A 15,307-nucleotide genomic window follows, 5' to 3' on the forward strand; every position below is an offset into this window, starting at 1 on the left:
AAATGAGCATTCACATTCTTGTGATCTTACTCCTGAGAGTATTTTAAGTTCTTTCATTTTTTTGCGCTCATTTTAGTGAACACATTTCAGTTTAACTGGAGACTGGATGAGGCAAAGCAGGAAGTTTGGGATTGTATTAGGTTAATAATTACTATTATTATATAACAATCTGAACGTAATGTAGGCCATAGTAAATCACTGGGATTGCAGTGATGACTTCTGTGGAAGGCAGAGAGAACGACCGGGAAAAAGCCTGGCCAATAATCTTCTCATTAATCTTCCAGCAGATGTTTTTGTTTTTCGACCTGATCTCATCTCTCTGTCTGTCTGTTAAAGGAGAGTTTTATTACGAAGCAATCTCTTTCTACAGTTGTACATGAACACAAAACAAGGCAAGAAAGATGAATGCCTTTATGACAAATTAGAGCCTGCAGAGTCAAGGCCATCTGTCACATTCTCCCACTTCAGGATCCTTCAGTGGCCCCATATTGGAAACTCCTGATATAAGAGCATCTCCAGAGGATCTGCGATTCACCTGTGGACATTACGTGGCAGACTTCAGGATTTAATAGGCCCAAGTTTTCATTACAAAGTTATATCCCATCTCAAAATACCAGTATTAGAAGTTACCAGTATTAGAAGTGATTGCCAAGGCCAAAACAGAGTTATTCTGCAAGATCTAGTCTGACTTAAAGACAATTAAATTAATCTACAATATGGCCTTGAATATTTTCAACTACACCTAGTATATTATAGTAGAAAACTGAAAAAGGAAGAATTCCTATACTTTCCAAGCAAAGATTTTCCTAGCCAAAGTTCCCAAATGTAGTTGACTAGTGTGAAGTAATCAGTATTATTAACATGTATATTTCTGCCAGAAGAGACAAGACCTGTGATACTCAGAAAAACACATAAAAGGTCTTATGAAAACCTAATTTGTGGAAGAAATGAGGGAAGAAGGAGCTTAGCTTTTAATCCTGTAATGAGGGACTCACTAATGAAAAAGAAATTCCTTCAGAAGGCTTTCCCAGGAAATACCTCGCTTCATAATATTAATTTGTATGATGTTCTCTTCTTTCGGATTTTGAAAGCTCTTTGAAACTGCTTATCCAGTATGTGAGTAGCTAAATAGCCAAAAAAAAAAAAAAAAAGAGCGAAAAAGAGTACAAAATAGCTACTTTGGTGGAAGAAGTCTCTGTGACAGACATCCTTGGTGGCGGGGGGAAGAGATATCCTACTTACAGGCCCCAAAATAATGCTCTTGAAATTCAACTTCAGCTCCCTGTGGAACAACAAGGTTTATGGAACAAATGTTTTATCTTCTCTTTTGCTTCTATTTCCATTCTTGTTCAGATTTTTTCTTAACAAACTGCCTATCCTACCAGCACCCAGTTCTATGCCTGGAACCTACAAATTCTCCCACAGTTCACATAAGAAAAGCTACTGTCAGTGACAGACACCTTCCCATATCCCAGTGCTTTTCCAAGACACAGTTACAGCTTCACAGAGACCTGCTGTAATATCCACAGCCCAAGGAGCAGAAGACTCAGGTGAGGTCAGGCTACAGCTTCATGGCCCAGACAGCTTTCCATTTCTCAAGGCTAAATAATCAGTTAGGCAGATGTCATTTTGCCAAACTGCTTTGCATACGCACACGTACCGTGTACCCTGAAGACTCAAGCCTAATCCTGTGCATCCCTACACATCTTCCATCCAAAGCTCCTGACTCTGCTAGCCCTCGGTTAGGTACCTGAATTGCTCTCTGCATTGCAAGTCACCACTCTGAGAACTAAAGACCTCTCCAGTAATGATGAGGAGCCCTGAACTGGGAAATGCTCAGGCTCTGGCAGAACTCCATCCCATAGTCGCATCGTACTTCTTCACTTTGGACCCAGGTATAGTGGGTGGGAAATCTCAGCAGTGCACTTTGCTCCTGAAGGCTTAAAGCTGAGACACTGTACTGGCAAGAGTACTTAAAAGCAGGCAGGGAGGCACCCTCCCTCCTCTTGTGGAGCATGCAAATCCCCAGGGCATGCCACATGGCACTTTGAAATGCCCAGAGAGGGTCTGCGAGCAGAAAGCAACAGGGGATGCGCGCTCTGAAGGCCATGCTCTGTCTATTCCCCAGCCTGGCTGCTAGTGCACAGTTGCTAGGAGACTCCATCCAGGAAGCCTGAGGCAGCGAGACAGAAATGGGACTGAGCCTCAGGGAGAATGGGAGAGCATGGCAGCTCTGCGACAAAGGCTTCAGCCCAGCCTGCTCCCCAGGGCACTGTCTTCCCTCCTTCCCTCTCACTCGCACACGCAGTTAGTTCATATCCCCATTTCTTACCCCAGCCTGAAATACATCAGCAATGAGCACAGACATGGAGGTCAGCTCAATACAGAGCACTCAGCAGAGGCTTCCTATCTGGCTATGAGGAAACATTTGCTGAACGGGGACTGTTCGTGCAGAATGCCGCAGTTGTGGAGAAGGAAGGAACATATATTGATTGAGATAAATGGCCTTAATAAATTACATTTCTCTCCCTTCAGCAGTTAGGGATGGGATCTAGGATAATACACATTTCTTGATCTAACATGTGCTGAATTGTCTGACCTCACCATTTTCAGTTTCTCATGCTGGTTAGCTGCAATGCTACTTTGTAAGGAAATTAGTGGGGTTACCTTCCTGCACTCTGCTCAGCATCACCACGTAGATAATGTGATGCTTCTCAAGTAGTATGTGGGTGCTCATAGCCCTGAAAGAGCAACCGATACAGAGTATTCCTTCTATAGTTCCAGTTTACATCAGAAGACACCTTGCTACTGTTTCAGTTACCAGCAGAAATGAATTTAAAAGGAAGAAAATGACCTCCAGTGCATTGTTTCTACAGCCAGATCAAACTCCCAGCTCCTTATCAGATACCTAACTGTGGCATGAACCATGACACACACCCACCCCCAGTTTGTATTACCCTTTTGAAGGCTACTCCTCACGTGACTAGACACCTGTAGTCAGTGCTTCCTTCAGAACCCCCACTTAGTCCTGAAAAATAGCTTATCTGAAAAGGAGAAGGCAATAGGTTTAAGTCCAAGATAAAAAGGGAATAATCCGTTTCATTAACAGCTCACTTGCAGGAAAAAAAAACAACCTGGTAAATTTCCTCAGTATAAACAAGGCCACAAGTTCAAGTCTTCCTGTCCATTTCTTCCCACACAGAAAATATAACCATAACCTAAAGGGTATGCGAGGATTTGGGTTTTTAATTTTACAGCCAGCATCTGAAGAAAACTGCCTTTAATGTGGCCCTGGAATCACTTACCTGATCACAGGTGGATTTAAGTCATCTTGATGACAGAATTGTTCCCCCTGTGCAGAATCACAACAGTAATGTTTATGTAAATTTAAGTGGATGCACTGCAGAAATTGGCACTGTGTATGACAGCATGGAGAAAACTGTGTACTGCATCTCTACCAAGAGTTAAAAATAAAATAACTTTCTAAGCTTGGTATTTTGTGGAAGGATTTAGTTGCTCTGGTTTCCTGAAAAGAAGGCAGAATAGCAATGAGGTGTGGCACACCAGGCTTCCACTTGTTTGGTGCTAAGTCAACTGCCTCTGAAAGGATTGTAGGATGCACTCGGAGACAGATTTACTGTGAACTTTGGGGAAGTTAGAGGTGGTTAGGGAGGGATAACTAAGTTTCAGGATCCTAATTACACTATGTACTGTAAAAGTGGGTTGAAGAAGAAATAAGATTGGTTCATGTAATTTTGTTTTCTTAGATTAAACTTACTTGACTCTGACCTTAAACTGATAGGCTGGCTCTGATATTCAATTTCCCTAAGCCTGTGCATACATGATTTTTTTGATATTAAAATTTTCTTCATAATGAAAGAGAATAACAATTTGAACAGATGAAAGCCCACTAGATGCATATAGAAAAAAAATACAAGCTTTATGGAAAAGCTTTCAGATTCAAGGAAGCTAGTTCTATTTACAATAAGTGACAGCTTCACTACTTTCACACAGAATCACACAGAACGTTAGGGATTGGAAGGGACCTCAAAAGATCATCTAGTCCAATGCCCCTGCCAGAGCAGGAACACCTAGATGAGGTTGCACAGGAAGGCGTCCAGGCGGGTTTTGAATGTCTCCAGAGAAGGAGACTCCACAACCTCTCTGGGCAGCCTGTTCCACATGCTCTGTCACCCTCACTTTCAACTGGATGTAGAATCCAACTCTTTCATTTGTAGCATTGTAAAACACATTTTATTCACTCCTTGAAGAGCAGGCCTGTCCAGAGCTACCTTTTTTACTTCCCATATAGTTGTGGCATGTGTTTTGCCATGGTGATACCCATATGTCAGCATTATTCTTATGAACTGGTTATTTAAAACACTTGCAATCTGCCCCTATTTGGAATGTATTCTCCAAAGCCTTCCCCTGCAAGAAATGCAGCACATATTGTGCCCTGAATGAGGGAGACCCAATCCCAAGCAAAGCTCCTTTGCCCTAGCATTTTATTTCTTTAAAAATAATGCAAAGACAGAGACTGTATTAAATATACCTATGTAGGGAAGAATTTTTGAAGCAGAAGAGTATATTGGGATTGATAAGTGCAGCCCTAGCTCTACCTCTGGCTTGTATTTTTCTACTTGTGTGTTTATTTTATTAGGCTAGACAGGCACTTTCTCTTTTCTGCATGCCTGGGTAATGCAGTCCCCAGTGGTGTAACACTGTCAGGAAGTATCACCCCCCAGTATCCAATGGAGTGTGGCTGGCGAGGCAGGGCTTCTGAGAGAGACTGTAACTACAGCATGAGCAGGAGCCTAAGCCATTAGTGATCACTATCAGCTAAATTGGAATAGCTAGAGGAGAGGAATGAGGAGGGGGGAAACAGAACAGCATTATACATGGAGCTGTATCAGTGGTGAAAACCTGAAATAAAATGGAAAGGCGAATCCCAGAGGGACAGAGGAGAGCTGCAAAGGTTTCTGGGAGTTAGTAGACTAAAACTCCAGCTGACCTCAGACTCAAGGGAATGGAAAAAAAAAATTAAAAAAAGGAGTGTCTTGAAATTAGTCATTAGGATGTGACAGCTCTGATCTGAAAAACAAAGGACTTGGGCGGGGGGCGGGGAATGGAAGCAGCTCAGTATAGAAAAGCCTGTACGTTGTCCTTGCACTTTATGTCAAGATGCAGTTCAGCAACATGCTTCAGAGGACTCCTAGAACTGTTTAAGGTGCATCAGCTTTTTCAAGTTGCTCCACTTGAAATTTTAGAGTGTTAATATCATACATCCAAATATCTAGGTCTTGAGTGAAGGAAAATGGTAACTAAGAAACAGAAGCCTGAAATTCCATCTTGGACTAAGAATAAACATCTCTGTCACAGACAGATGGATCACAGCTCAGATGTTCAAAATATGAAAAAAGATGTTTGAGGAAAAATAAATGAGTGAGAAGGTGCGAAGCAGTACAATGGCAGGATTTCTCTCATTGACACGAGCATTACCAGTAACAATTGTAATGTACAGAAGCATAACCAAATAGTCCATGACCACCGAGCAGCAGGTACTGCAGGTACTAATGAAGACAAAAGATTACTGATGCTGCCACTTCCAGTATCAGTGCAAGAGGTTTCCTTCAAAAGATCCCTTTACCTATTTTTCTAATAGTTAGCAGGGAAGTTTCTTTTTCTTTCTGAATACTTGTTTCAATTGCATTATTTTAGTGGTTACTTCAGGTTACTTTAAAATAGGTTGTTCTCTCAAGTATTTTTCTTATAGCTGTAGGTCTTTTATTTGTGGTTATTTTGTTTACTGCCTGGATTAAAGCATATTTTTAAAATTCAGAGGGTATTTTCCCTTGCTTCTCCTATTAGACTCATCAGTTTTTTGGTATTAAAGACTGTGCAGCTGACATCTCGTATTTTTATTTCAGTGAATACGAGGATCTAAGGTTAAATCTGCCTCCTAGTTTCTAGAAGTTAATGCCTCCTGTATTGCAGTAGCAGCAGAGAAAAAAAATCCAAGTTTTCTCATCTTGAGTGATGGCACCAAAGGTAATGCTAAGGTTCTTCAGAATTGATAATCCTGTAGCAAATGTACCTACAGTGCAAAATAACACATCCAGGCCTTTCCCCCCAAGACTGAACATGAGTTGGATTTCTATGGTGATTTGCTTCAAGGCAAGTCCGTATCAAGCATATCAAATCATGTTCATTATCACAGCCATGTCGTATCCACTACAGCTTTTAGAGTCTCCATTCTCCATTCCCCCACTGAGAGTTTTTAGAAAATGCAAATAAGTCCTGGCTATGGCTTTTAGAAAAAAGGAAAGGGGCCATTAAAAAAAAACCAAATCAACACCTCAGCTTTCCATGTGATTTCATTCCCTATGCTTCATGAGTACTATCTAAAAAGTTAAAAAAGCAACCTGTGAGTGAAGACTGCTACCCAGAGGTAAACAGCTGCTGGTCAGCAGAGCTGCCAGATAGGAAGCTGATTTGCTACTGGGTTTTATGCTTCCCTGTTCTCACTAATTTCTTGCTAACAGGATAAAAAAGATGGTATGCGCGTGACTTAGAGGAAACACATCGGGGCTGGGGCAAGGGAAAGGACCTGACCTAAAAAAAGGTGGTGAAATTTTGCACTGCTGACATAAGAGGGGTTCGTTAGGTGTTCAACAGCAGAATTCTTCCCGTTCTTTAACCTGACACTACACTTGAAGCAGCAGCACTGAAGTGATTAACCAGCCCTTGCATCAGACACTAAAGTAACTCCTAGCATTTAGTTGTATCATAAACTGTCTGAAATGTTAAAAGCAGTCACTGCAACCCACCCTGCACATATACATAAAACACTTTTCTGACTTACTTCAGTATTAGATAGTATAAGAAGCAAAACAAGTACTGCAGGCCTTATTCATCAGGATCCCCCCTTTTTGCCTGGCCAAAAACCTGTAAGCCTTTCTCCTAAGTGGAACTGTCATCTCAGTATTTTCAGAGCAATTAAGTTAGTTCATTCAGAACATCTGTGCATCGTAAAGGTACCTTGACTAAGCTAAAAATTTTAGAAGTTGTGGCTGATTATTTCTGTCCTTTCTTTTTTGGGGTTCTTTTTGTTTTGTTTTGTTCTCCTTCCAAAAATATTATAGAATTTCCACTGCAGAGAAGGGCAGCTCAGGAATGCAACATTTCCCACCAAAAAGTACATTTTATGGCTAGGTTAGGAACAAAGCTGGTATTTCATACATGGTAATTTCTACAAATAATTGTGTATGGAGCTGTAACACCATAATCTCAGGTGTGAGCATTCATATCATAAAAATGAACTACTATTTATTCCACAGGACGAAGACTGGCCACATAAATAGAAACTGGAAGCGCACCTGTGCACTGCTGGCTATTCAGAGATGATGCAAGCATCACCAACACATCTTATGCATACAAAGTGACACACCTCTATATCGATTCAGCACAGATATACAATGGCTTCCCCAGGTTCCTGCATGGGAAGGTACTATGCTCTATTCCTAACCTGCACCTTGGTGCTGAGTGAGCTTCACAATCCCAAAGTCTAAGAGTTGCAAAGGTATAGAGACTCCTTTTTACAGTTTAAATTACTATAAACAAGTCTTTTAACCTTTCTGTGCCTTAGTTTCCATGTGTCTGGCAAATCACACTTCCTACCTTTGATAAAGTAGTTCCATGACTTGTAGTTGAAAGGCACTAAGTATTCTTATTCATCTGGTGGTTGTAGGCAGGAAAGCCTTAGGAAGGCATTTATCACAGAAAATACTGCGTGCTTATCTGGATCCAGCAAACTTGAAGAGCTTAGAGTTCAGAGGAATCAAAAAGTGCATTTTCAGTTTGAGAAACATCAGCTTCAGACTAGGTTAAATGTCATATTACTGAAAGACTGAAGGTAGAAAATGGGTCCTTCATCAGCGGTGGTGTATTTCACAGTTCTGAATACTTCAAACAGTAGAGTATAAGAATTCAGTGGGTTTAATGGACTTTGCTTCAGACAAAAATGTTGTCACAAATGTTAGTATCTTATCTTGGAAATAAGCAAAAGCACAATCTCATCAATCACTTTGTGCCTACAATTCAGTTTAAAATGACAGAAATGGTTTCTTCCTTCTCACAGGCACATTACTGGCTGCTAGATTATACTGTCTGCATAATGAATTTAAGTAATCAGCATTATGGTATTCAGGCTATGGCTTAACTGTGATAAACAGTGCCTAAATCCTATTCATCTTGGTATAACACTCATTCTTTGGAGTACACATTACTATTTAGTCATCAATTTGTTTTTAAAGTGTCAGCAAACTTAGATAACTGAACAGGGTTTTTTTTAAACTGAGTTATATAGTGGGTCATTCATTAGCTTTCCTTGGTCTGCAAATTTTTTTGTCTGTCTACTTCCGGACTGCAGACACTGTCATTCTGCTAAGAGATGTTACTGTAACAGTCCCTCCCGTATCTAGAGACACAGATTCATCTGTATTTTCCTACCTGGTACTAAGATTTCTCCCCCCAAGTGAACTAAGCTGCTCAGCAGTACAGTAGTTGTACAGTTCTGTAGTATATGTCATAGAAATTTTATGAGGCTAGTTGGTTTTAAACAGGGAAAAAATACAAAATATCAGCAATGGTTGCACAAGACTCACAGTAAGTCTCAAATGTCCCCACCTGTGATCTGGCCAGAGCACCCAAGATGCTGCCATCTAAGCAGATTCTCTTAACAGGTGATATATTATTTCGATCTGTTTTCATGCTCCAAACGTATCTCCCAAGCTTCTGCTCCTGACTGCCTCCTCAAGAACTTCAAGACAGGACCTCTTCTGCTGACATCCTCTTCCTCAGCTAGCCCTTCTCTGTTTATGCTGCTCACCAAGAACCAATTTCCAGTAATGCCATTGACTGCGGCTCCAAACAACTTCAGGTAAATTTGTGTGTGTTGAGCTTTTTAAAAGCACCCTTCCTGCTCTATTTACCACCCCTATGCCTCAGCTGGAATTGTATTGTTATTATTATTAATGCTTCCTACGGTTGTGTGTATCCACTTATCTCTACTCCCACTCTTTGCAGAACAACTCTGTGACTACAAATTAGCATTGCTTGTTTGCTTGGGCTAGCACAGTATCTGGCATGTTTTCAAGCAGCAAACTTAATGGAAGAAAGTTCAGGCTTTTACAACATTTCTGAAGCCAGAGTAATATTTCTTTAAGTAGTGAAAAAAACAAAGCCAGCACCAAGAAAATGACTTGGTGCTTTTATCTTATCTACCACTTCTCAAACACTGTCCCATTAATAATGCATTTCCTTGCTTAGTGGTGTTCCTCCAGTTGCATGACCAATTACTGTTCTCGCTGAAGCCCATGGCAGCATTCCAAAGGAACATAAGTTAATGCCTCCAAGGACACAATTATGTCTCTCCGTTGTTTATTTTGTTATCTTCCTGCCCAATACAAGTCAATGCCAGGTTACCTTTCAACTAATGGAGAAACCCAGGGATTCTGGGTGTAGCTCTAACTCAGCCTGGTTCAGTGTGCTATACATATCAGATCCAGAAGAGAAGTGGTCTCAAAAAGCCTAAAGGACATTGTCCTTTTTTTCTGGAATAGACACTAATGCATGGTCATGATGGACAAATTTAACTTCTTGTTACTGATCAAATGTCTGTGAATCTAAAATATGGCTTAAAGCCTTTAATGCTGCAAAAAAAATTGCATCTCCAGCTGGTTGTGCACATCAGTAAGTTTCTACTGTGAAAAAGATCTTCATAAAGTGTGGTATTGTCCTACTGTCCACATTCGGGAACAACTCAAACACAGGAAGAAATGTTGCAAGACTTCCCTGGTTGTAAAATAGAGGAATCACAGGCTTCAGGTTAACACCAAGAAGCTATTTGCACAGCGACAAAAGAGCCCACAACAAACAGCAGATCTTTTCTCTGATGATATTGGGCCAAACTTCTCATACTTCTACATTAATGCTGTTTAGAGCTAATTCTTTGTGCTGCTACCTTCTGATAGAAAGGTCATTACATTTCACAACTGATTTATGAAATGATTAATCAGGAAATATTTTTATATATTTACATTTGTACCTAATGTATTTTAACTATTATGCTAAGATCACATAATTGTACAATACAACTAGTATCCCTCATAATTACTTGAACTTTTCTTGAATTTTGACTAGTAAAACCTTTCAATCCATTTCTGTAGCCCTTTTAACCAAAAGTGATGTTGCTGCTCCTTTGATCATCCATTTCAGTATTTTTTATTCAGTTATGTCAGTATTAATATCAAATCAAGTGGGGCAAGCATAGTTATTTTAAGTCTGTGCAATGTGTTTTGGTTTTGATGCAGAAATAACTTCTGACGCTAATAATACATCCACCACACAAGATACTGTGAGGAGCCTTGGCGAATGAACAATACTACAGAAATTCCAATTTACGGTATTCCCATTGTATAAATAGACTTTGAAAAAAATATATAGCATACTCCCATTTTTGCCCTCATCTTTCATTACAGCGTTCTCTTAAAATTAGAGTATTTTCAGCAGGTAGTACTATGTAGCTATGCATTAATCAGTTAAGCTCTCTTAACAGTTCATTCTGTCTAGTAAGAGGATTCCAGCAGCAAACATGCATACAGTTTTCTAAGAAGAAAGCAAGCCAAGAAAGGCAGCTCCAGAGGATATCAAGAAAATAAAAAGTGACAGATTGGTGTCACGTAAGAGAAAGTATAGCAGGAAATACGACCATGCTTTTTTCTGTATGAAGGCTCAAGAATGAGTAGGTATAGCAGAACATTCCTATTCTGCATGACAACATTGTAAGCATTAAGAGTAAATAACATACTACAAGATTACCTCATCCCTGATGAGGCAGAATGCTCTCATTCTGTTCACTGATTAGGGAAGATTTAATCTTTTCATTCTTTCATAAAATATAAACAAACCCACACATTTTTTAAATTGCCTGGCCATTTAGGAATTAAGCTCCGTTTTTATTTAACGTGTCTATTCTTAAGGTTTAATGATGTGAACTTTCTTAAATTATGGTAGAATACAAGTCAGGCACAAAATTTTCCTTCAAGAAAGTCAGCATTGTCCAGAATTCACAAACAACTTGGCAACAGTGGGAACAGACTTTCATAAGTCTCAACGCTTTTTCTTTTTAGACAGAAACTATTTCCACTTACAGCAAGAATGGAGCTGGCCTACACCATTTGTTCTTGCATTTTACAAAATTAAGTAAAAATAAAAATAAAGGATATCTACACTTACAACTGAACAATAATATGGAGCAGAAAAAGGTACCAGCTTAGTTTCGATGTCTAATTAGCCAACTGTTCTTGCCTTGTTTTTTTTTTCCTATCTTACCATTGAAATTCCTTGGCTCCTCAAAATCAATGATGCTTTCATTACAACTAGAGATACTGCTCTGGTGTTCTGCACACACTGTATTTCCACACATGGGATGATTTTGGACTCATGATACTTTAACAGAATCTGAGGATTAAATAAAATGAGAAGATTAATGCATGCAGTGCAAGACAACACTTCACTAGTTGCAGTAACACAGCAATATGTGACTTGGAGCATAGAACATATTTCCAAGCAACCAAATTCTACGGAGGGCTCAGATCTCCCCAAATGTGAAGATGTCTTGCCCAGACTCATCCAATCCCTCTGACAAGCTCTTCATCCAACTCCAGAATCTCTGAATTCACTAGCACATAGACCAGCCTCACTCGTCACCCAGGAAGCTGCCAGACAGAAGTTACCACCATCTCCTGCCATGCCACAGGCTCACCATGAAGCCTTGACCTGCTGGACTCTAGGACTGCATCCTGCCTCGATCTGAAGGACCTTTCAGACAGAGAACAGAAGTGACTTTGATCAGCCTTCAAATATCTGTCTTGGAAAAAGTCACCCAAGTTATAAAAAACAAACTGGTATCTGTTCAGTTATAATAGCCTTTTCAGGAGAGCAACAACGACACACTGTCTTTTAGACGACTACTTTCCAACGTGCTTTTGTAACACCGTCCCATGCAAACTACTTACAAACTTCAATCTATTCTCCTTCCTGCAGTCAGTACAAGTCTCCGTTTTGTGTGCAGCACATCCCCAAGAAGATGCAGGATTATTTTCTTATTGCTGATGATCATTATTACCCTGATGATCATATTATTACCCTTATCACCATCTTGGGCCTCCACCTTCAGCTAGAATGAGGAAGTGTAAGGGAAAAGATCCCTTTGCCCCTTGGAAAACCATTCACTTCAGAAAACTCTACATAGGTATACTCCAGAAGCACAAGTGGCTACAAAACTTCCCAAAACTTTGAAGGTACAGAATGTGGTATTTATTCACTTTTCCTCTTCCTCTGAAAACCCTACCCAAGGTTTCTAGAAAACATCAACACACCTGTAACAATTATCTGCTCAGCAAAATCATAAGAATGAAAAACATACTATGTGCAATTTACTTAGCACTGTTAGAAAACTGTCCAATGCATTTTGGCACAACACAAAATGCATGTATTTTGGTTCTGAATAACATCTGAAACACTCAGAGCTAAACTCACTAGAGAACTTGCATGTATTTTTTGCTTCTTACCATATCACTGATGGGAGGGTAGTCGATGTTAAAGGCAAAAAACATCATTTTTACTGACTCATAAAGAGAAGATTAAAAATGTATTTCAGAACCAATCTTTTAATCAGGCTCAAAAACCAGCATATAAGCAGAGGCTGAGTGTTACCACACAGGTACAGAAAAAACCGTTGTGACAGACTCAAGAGATCTGGCCTACAGTATACAGGCCACAGATCACAGGAATTATATTTACTTAATTCCGTATTAGAAATAACTTCTGCCAAAATACTTGTTGGTGAGAAGAAGCACTCTAAAATCCTTGATGTAGTGCTCACATCAAGACTTCAAAATTTTTTTTTCCTTTTGTTTTCTGTATGTGAGAAACAGTCACATACAGATTTCTTCACTTTTCAACTTTTTCAAAGTTCTCTATCTGCATATTTTCTCGCCAAAAAAGTATTTTAAATGGCTAGCTTCCCCTACTCAAGCCTTACATTTCTTGTGGAGACAGGGTAAAATTACCAAGTCCTTGTGAGCATCCAGCTCCAACATATCAAAACAACAATTCCATCTTTGGCTCCTCTTCCTGTGTATCCAGAATCCCATTTGTTATTTGCCTTCCCTTATTGCTGTTCCTCAAAATACAAGCAACACAACTTGGCTAGAAATGCCTCTGACTTGAGGAAGTATCTTCTGCCAGGTAGCTTCAAGGAAAATGTCAACTACTTATATTTGGCAGGATACAATTTTCAGAGAGGATGTAATGGCTATTGAGCTACCACTGCACTTGAACTCTGCCATTTACCATTTGAGTTGAACAAGAGTTATTGACAATGACTTCAACAAAGGATGCTTGTGTATAATCGCAGAAGTCGAGTGCAGTTTGAAATACAACTTGTAAGTAACTCCTGCAAATTCTAGAAATGAGATTTTATTGCTTAATACACAAAGGCTCTGTGAAAATAAATCTAGTAGTCAGTAGAAACACCCTTCTATGCACGCCTTGCTCTGCACAGATGAAAATGCTTAAGTTATCAAGTGTTATCACTTGATGCTTAAGTTATCAAGTATCCTTTCCAGAAATTAAAAAAACAAAAAGAATCACAAATTTGAGGATGTTGCCTAAACTGACACTATCTGTCCTTAGAAGAGGTGTGGACCAGCCAGTGCTCTATCCGTGCTCAGAGCCAACCCGAGGCCATGGGATCCCATTACTGCAGTATTACTGCGCTTTATGCACTATGCAATTCTCACAGGGACTTAAAGCGTGAGCCTCCATCATAGCATGAATACTGCCAGATCATGTAGGTGCCTGCTCGGATATATCAGAGAGCTAACCAAAGTCTTCCAGGTGTACTAATGCTGACACAGAAGTACTTTAGAGCTGAGGACATAGGTCTGTTCCAGCCCCGACTGACTCCTTGATGCCTGTGAAAAGAGCACTATATATGAGAATTAGATCCAGTACTGCAAAGGCTTATCCAATATTTATTGCAAGCACATAACTCAAGTTTCTTAGGACCTTTCATGTACTTGATATGATGTGGGTGCATCACGTTGAATCGGGTTCCAACATACATTCTTAATTAAGGACCAAATACACATCCATAAGGAAAATAACTGAAATCTTCAATTTCATTAAGAATATCAAAAAAACAAAAAGATTCTTTATAGTCAGTATGGCTGTAGGCTGTAGGTAGACAAGGAAAAAGGGGTGAGAGGCCACACATTTCATCATCTTGTTCTAAGACTTATCTGCATTATTATAGAAAATTTGAAACCAGAGTTGGTGAGATAACCTTAGCTTGATGCAACGTATTTATTTTAAATTGTTGCTATATCTTAATTATCACAAATAACACGTTCTTTAATAGAGAGCTGTTAGAATAAATCTCTCAAGTGTTCCAGTTCTGTAGTCAAGTATTTCTGGTGAAATCACAAACAGTAGAACATAAATTTGTTACTTTGCATCTAAAATATGAATCCGTGTAAATATTAGGTTCCATATGGCTACATAAAACAAATCTCACTGTGCACAAATAACCACTGACACTTTTAACCATTTATCTAGCTTTCAAGATGCAATAAATTATTGGCATTTGGATACTAGACAATGACGTTCATGGTGTTTACACGTCCAATATGGCACTTAAGAATTCTTATTTTGTGTGAACAGGGACCATTTATATTTATCTCTAGTGCAGAAAGCATTCAAATGCTCTTGTGACATTTTATGGAGGTACAGAAAATATCATGTAGCAGAAATGTCTTAGGTTTTGGGCTTAGTGATTTTTTTCTTCTATTAGTATCTAGTGCTAAATCCTGAGAAGTCAAGCTTGGAAATCTCCTTTTCATTGGAAAAATTTGTTCGATCTATGCGAGAACTTGGGCTTCCAACTTTAGTCAGCCAGGATTTCCTGCAAGAAAAATGAGAGAGTCAGCAAATAAAGAATATGTTCAGTTCTTTACTGTTTTCCTTCCCTTTCTCTTTTAAAAGCAAAAAAACTACTTAAAAGGTGTCAATATTTTTAAAAGTATTACAGAATATTACATAAAAACACATCTGACTAAAGGCTAAAGGAGATTTACTTTAATGATCCCTCTTAAGTTCTTATTATTTGCATTAAAATAGGTATATATTTGCTCTGCAGATTCAATATTATACTTTTAGAAAGCTCTAAGAACCATTCTAACTG

At 39.3% G+C, this 15,307-nt stretch overlaps 1 protein-coding gene across 1 annotated transcript; it reads right to left on the reverse strand.

Moving 5' to 3' along the window:
• Nucleotides 1–14,913: 14,913 nt before the first annotated feature.
• On the reverse strand, nucleotides 14,914–15,028 carry LOC104542608 (acylphosphatase-2; the record flags this gene model as incomplete). The annotated part of the gene is made up of 1 exon (XM_010186977.1): nucleotides 14,914–15,028. A coding segment is annotated over one exon (115 nt), but the record flags the coding sequence as incomplete, so codon positions are not given.
• Nucleotides 15,029–15,307: the final 279 nt, after the last annotated feature.

Source organism: Mesitornis unicolor, unplaced genomic scaffold (genome assembly GCF_000695765.1).
Source record: "Mesitornis unicolor isolate BGI_N332 unplaced genomic scaffold, ASM69576v1 scaffold32500, whole genome shotgun sequence".
Classification (NCBI taxonomy): Eukaryota; Metazoa; Chordata; class Aves; order Mesitornithiformes; family Mesitornithidae; genus Mesitornis; species Mesitornis unicolor.